Source organism: Carya illinoinensis, chromosome 14, assembly GCF_018687715.1.
Source record: "Carya illinoinensis cultivar Pawnee chromosome 14, C.illinoinensisPawnee_v1, whole genome shotgun sequence".
Taxonomy (NCBI): domain Eukaryota; kingdom Viridiplantae; phylum Streptophyta; class Magnoliopsida; order Fagales; family Juglandaceae; genus Carya; species Carya illinoinensis.
The window spans coordinates 24,781,041-24,787,016 of record NC_056765.1 but is presented as its reverse complement, the minus strand read 5'-3'; the positions used below and the strand labels follow the sequence as shown (position 1 = coordinate 24,787,016).

Here is a 5,976-nt window from a genome sequence, read left to right as displayed (position 1 = left end):
CCACAAAAGTTAGGTTTGAGTAATTATTTTAATGATTTCCGCTCAATTATTGTCATTCAAAGATAACAACAAACAAGACTCACAACCGAACAAAAAGCCGCCCAGATGACAAAATGAAGCCAAGCATGCAAACACCACAACCAAAGATGACAAGTATTATTTTAATGGGTCCACAAGTATTAAAGGCTTTGATTAATGATCACCATTTCAAGTGCATGGAGTTGTGGTGTTCACCAAAGTTGGCCACTTTAATATGCAAATTAAATGGCATCCAAAGCTGTCTTCCTGAATTGTCAAATATGTTAGAAGAAATAAAGCAAAGATACAAATAAAAGAGTCCAATATTAAACAGCATCTGTGATAAGTCCATCAGCAGCACTTAAAATACCATCACTGCAGTTGGCTGTCTCCTCTATTCTCATTGCTAAAGCTTGAAACCAGATTTTTCCCTCTGCTATTTGCAATCTCACCTTCCTTCATTTCTTTTTTATTCCATTTCAAAGAACAAAACATGGCCGAACTGGGAGGAGCAGTTCTCTCTCCCTTCGTTCAAATATTGTTTGATAAAATGACATCTGGCGAGTTTGTTGATTTTCTAAGGGGGCGAAAACTAAACGATGGGCTCTTGAACAAGTTGAAAACAATATTGCTGTCTGTTGAAGTTATGCTTGAAGATGCTGAGGACAAACAAGTTATGAATCCAAGCGTGAGAAAGTGGCTTGATGAGCTGAAACATGCTGTCTATGATGCAGAGGACGTCTTAGATGAGATTGCTACTAAAGCCTTACAATCTAGGTTGGATGCAGAATTTGGAACCACTACAAGTAAGGTACGAAATAGCATCTCTACATCACTTTTTTTCAATAAGATAGAAGTAAGCATAAAAGAGGTACTTGAGAGATTAGAAAATCTGGCAAGTCAACATATTGTCATGGGTCTCACACAAGGCACCGTTCGAGGGAAACCATATGAAAGATTGCCCACCACTTCTTTGGTAGAAGAAACAGAAATTTATGGAAGAAATAATGATAAGGAGCAAATAATTAATAAGTTACTCTCAATCACAGATGATGCCAGTGACAATAAGGTGAGTGTGATTGCCATAGTCGGCATGGGGGGAATGGGCAAGACCACCCTTGCTCAAATTGTATACAGTGACAAGGACGTCCGTGAGCATTTTAACCTTATAACATGGGTTTGTGTTTCAGAGGAATTTGAACCTTGTAGAGTAACGAAAACAATTCTAGATGCTGTAACTTCGTCGACCACTAATATTGAAGATCTGAATCAGCTTCAACTTCAACTAAAGGACACCAGTAAGATTGAAGATCTGAATCAGCTTCAACTTCAACTAAAGGAGAAATTGAATGGAAAGAAATTCCTATTCGTTTTGGATGATGTTTGGAATAAGAATTATAACGATTGGGAGATATTAAGCAACCCCTTTAAATATGGGGCACAAGGAAGTAGGATTATCGTAACAACGCGAGATGATGAGGTTGCATCAGTCATGCGCGCTTTTGCAACTCATCATGTCAAGAAGTTACCAGAGCAGGATTGTTGGTCACTGTTTGCAAGACATGCATTTCATGATGCTAACTCCAGTGCACAATTAGAGTTGCAAGAATTAGGTCAAAAGATTGTTAAAAAATGTCAAGGTCTACCTTTAGCAATCAAGACAATTGGGGGCCTATTACGGTTTAAGGTAGATGTTCGTGAATGGGAGAAGGTGTTATGTAGCGAGTTATGGGAATTGTCAAATCACGAAACAAACAATATTCTTCCTGCTCTAAGATTAAGTTACAGATATCTCCCATCATATTTGAGACCGTGTTTTGCTTACTGTTCAATATTTCCAAAAGACCATGCTTTCAAGAAAGGGCAATTAATTTTATTATGGATGGCAGAAGGTTTCTTGCATGCAACGGAAAATAGAACAATGGAACAAATTGGTGATGATTACTTCGGCACTCTTCTATCAAGATCATTTTTCCAAAGATCAAGTGAAGACGAATCACGTTTTGTAATGCATGACCTCATTAATGATTTGGCAAACTTTGTATCAGGTGAATTTACCTTTAGGTTGGAAGTTGATCATGATCGTTCTCACAAAATTTCCGACAAGACTAGGCATTTTTCCTACGTCAGAAGTCATGTATTAATTGAAACCTACAGTAGGTTCGGGGCTCTTGATGAGTTTAAGCTGTTGCGTACTTTCATAGCATTGGAGTCGTCACGAATGTCCAGATTTCAATTCTTATCCAAAAAAGTCCCCCGTGATTTATTGCCAATGTTAAGAACTTTGCGAGTGCTTTCTCTGTCTCACTATTCGAATTTGACTGAGTTGCCTGCGTCCATTGGAAAATTGAAACACTTGCGCTATCTGGATGTTTCTTATACACGACTTACAAGGTTGCCTGATTGCTTATGTAAGTTGTGTAATTTACAGACATTAAATTTATCTGGATGTGAAAATCTTATTGCACTGCCAAGAGATATGGAAAAGCTCATCGGTTTACGTCATCTTGATATTACTGGAACTGTTATCAAGGAGATGCCGGAAAATCTAGGTAAACTCAAATGTCTCCAGACGTTGACCAAGTTTATCATCAGTCAACGCAGTGGATGTTGCATTGGAGAGTTGGGGAACCTTGCAAATCTTTGGGGAACACTTTCTATATTGGAACTCCAAAATGTAAAATCTCCAATTGTTGCCCTGGCTGCAAACTTGAGGGATAAGAAGAACCTTGAGGAGTTGACATTGGAATGGAATGCTACTGCCAAAACTTCTGGAAGTGAAAGAACTATACTTGAGAGTCTTCAGCCCCATACAAATTTGAAAAGCCTCACAATTCAATACTACCGAGGTGAAAATTTTCCAAATTGGATAGCAAATCATTCATTCTCTAAGATAACATCTCTTCACCTGAAAAATTGTGAATATTGTCGGAGCTTGCCACCAGTTTGGCAGCTACCTTCCTTGCAAACCCTATCTATCATTGGGTTTGACGGAATTATTACGGTAGGTCCAGAGTTTTATGGCACTGGTTCTTCTTCACCATTTGAAGCCTTGAAAGTTCTAAGGTTCGAGAATATGTTGAACTGGGAGAAGTGGTGTCCTTTCTGTGTTGAAAATGAAGGTGCAGCTTTTCCTCATCTTGGCGAGCTCTATATTATCAACTGTCCAAAGCTTACAGGAAGTTTGCCGGTTCACCTTCCTTCTTTGGCCAAAATTGTAATTTCAGAATGTTACCAGCTGGTGGCTGAGAGACTGTTGAGCTCCAATAGTTGTCTTCAAGAGTTAGAGATCTGTGATTGTTCCTCACTTTTGTCTCTTCCCACGGGTGGTCTGCCCTCTACATTAAAACAACTTGTGTTCAGGAATTGTAGGAAGTTTGAGCTCGCAGCACACCTAGATCATTCATTCCTTGAAGAGTTGAGGCTATATTGTTGTGATTCTCTGGAGTACTTTCCATTAGATGTAATCCCAAATGTTAAGAGAATCAGAATCGAGGAGTGTAGAAATTTTAAATCACTTGCAGTTCTAGAACAAAGTGAACATGATCTAGTAGCCTTGTCGTCAATTGAAATCGTCGATTGTCCAAAATTCGGATCTTTTCCAGAAGGAGGATTGCGAGCCCCCAATCTTACATGGTGTTTCCTTGTCGGTGGGTGTCTGAGGTCACTTCCAGACAAGATGCATACACTCCTTTCGTCTCTTACGGTTTTGGTAATACTAAATTGTCAAGAAATCGAGTCGTTTCCTGAAGGGGGCTTGCCTTCCAGTCTTAAGGAACTTGTCATCAGAAATTGTGAAAAACTCGCTGCCAATCGGATGGGATGGGGTTTGCAAAATTGTTCTTCCCTTGCAAGATTTGGATTCGAGGGCAAATCAGAAAATGTTGTGTCTTTTCCAGAGGCAAGTTTGCTTCCCGCAAGTCTGACCATTCTTTTTATCAGTGGTTTTCCAAATTTGAAATCGTTGGACAAGAATGGGATTCAATATCTCACCTCTCTTGATTGGTTAATCATCAATGCCTGTCCTAAGCTGAAGAGCGTGTCAGAAGAGGGGCTGCCCCCCTCGATTTCTCTTCTTTTTATTACAAACTGCCCTTTGTTGAACAAACAGTGGCAAAAGAGAAAAGGAAAAGAATGGCGCAAGATTGCTCACGTCCCCTACAAACTTGTTGACGGAGATATAATGGACTGAACCAAAAAGTCTAGCAAAACATTTGTCAATCTCAGTTATAATATCAACTTTCTACACGAGTGAGGTATGTGTTCATTTCAACCAGCTAATTCTATAGCCTGTGAAATTCAGAATTCTGATGACTGTTTTTATAACTCTCTGTTCTATATATACAGCTCATTCGGAAGCTCGAAAATGGTACAAAAATCCTGTTGGGGCGTTTCGGAGGTATAATTACTTGTTCATTCTCCCCTTATCCTCATATAGTCATTTTCTTTTTTCATATTTTTCCCTCTTTTGTCCATCCATTCTTTGTATCCACAACTTACATTGGCGAATGTAGTAACATTAATGGTTTCAATGTAGTAATTTTGGTTCATTTCTTTTGGTGCTAAGTCAAATCTGAATAACTCAGGTAGTGGCTGAGAAGAAACAATTAATTTGGTTCCAAATCGACGGTTGTCACCATTTCTCGTCAGAGGGACCAGAGTATGAATGTTAAGATTTCGATTACTGAGAGACAAGGGACTACTTTGTTCTGTTTCTCATTGTACTGACATTAGCGAAGTGAGTGGATATGTGCCTGTGGTACATGTATGAACTACTCTCAAGATCCAAAAGGGGATGACTTTTTTGTTTCACTTGTTGCTTTGCAGAAACTGGGTCGGCAGGCACACCTCTTTAGAGTTAACCGAGGGCAACTGCACTTGAAATGCCCATAACTTTGAAGACACGAGACATGATCAATATGAGCAGGAGAAGTAAATTGACAGTTGAAATTACCAACAATGAAAAGCAAGAAAGGATCAATGGATCAGTTCGCCAAATTTGAAATCGTTAGACAAGAATGGACTTCAATAGCTCACCTCTCCTGATTTCTTAGAGATCTATGGCTGCCCTATGCTGAAGAGCATTTCAGAAGGGGGGCTGCCCCCCTCAATCTCTGTTCTTAATTTGCAAGGTATTTGGGTTGCTTGTTAGGCAGTGGCATGAACCTTTTAGTGTGGATCAGTAGGAGCATTTCTTTTCCTATATATTATTTTAGTAAATGTGAATCAGTGTTTTCACAACCCATATCAGAGCACTTTGTAATCCAAAAGCAAATAAATCTCATAAAAATCATTCCTTAAAGTTTGCAGGATCTACAATCTCATATTTGACCAACTCATACTGAAGCCTGCAGAATTTAAACCTAGCATTTGATAAAAACTTATATGCTAAAATTCACAGAATCTAAAGCCTTGAATTTTATCCAAAATCCTTTCTTAAATTACGCAGAATATAAAATCGTAAATACCATCAAATCATCTAAAACTTCAAATGTGATACACATAATTTCTTATAGTCTACAAAGTCTAAAACTTCAATTTGCACAACCTCATTCAATAAAGTCTCTAGAATCTAAAACCACAATTGTATATAAGTCATTCCTTAAAGTTTGTAAAAAATCTACAACTTCATATTCGACCAACTCTATACTAAAGTCTGCAAGATCCAAACCCTCACATTCAATCAAGCTTATGTACATCTTCAAGGTCTCAACCTTAAATCTTAACAAAATCAGTTCATAAAGTCTACAAAGGAGATCTAGAAGAAGAGAGAAATCGGGAGAGATGGAATTGAAGGGGAAAGCTGAGAGAAAGAAAGTGCGAACTTGTAGGGGAGGAGAGAAATACGGGGAAGAAGGAAAATTGAGAAACTATCGGGGAGGGTTGAAAGTGAGAAGAAAATCTACTTACCAAAACGACGACGTTTTCTTTAAGTGAGTTGGGCTTCTCCATGGGCTT

General features: G+C 38.6%; 1 protein-coding gene across 3 annotated transcripts; it reads left to right on the top strand.

Moving 5' to 3' along the window:
- The first annotated feature begins 252 nt into the window (after window positions 1-252).
- On the top strand, window positions 253-5,320 carry LOC122294452 (putative disease resistance RPP13-like protein 1). Of its 3 annotated transcripts, none has more exons than XM_043103193.1 (4): window positions 253-4,274; window positions 4,366-4,417; window positions 4,605-4,756; window positions 4,846-5,320. In XM_043103193.1, the coding sequence occupies exon 1, from the start codon at window positions 512-514 to the stop codon at window positions 4,208-4,210; it is 3,699 nt and encodes a 1,232-aa protein (XP_042959127.1). In that variant the 5' UTR covers window positions 253-511; the 3' UTR covers window positions 4,211-4,274; window positions 4,366-4,417; window positions 4,605-4,756; window positions 4,846-5,320. The 3 variants fall into 3 exon arrangements, with proteins under 3 accessions (XP_042959127.1, XP_042959128.1, XP_042959129.1); XM_043103194.1 differs by having other exon boundaries at window positions 4,586-4,756; XM_043103195.1 differs by lacking the exon at window positions 4,605-4,756.
- Window positions 5,321-5,976: the final 656 nt, after the last annotated feature.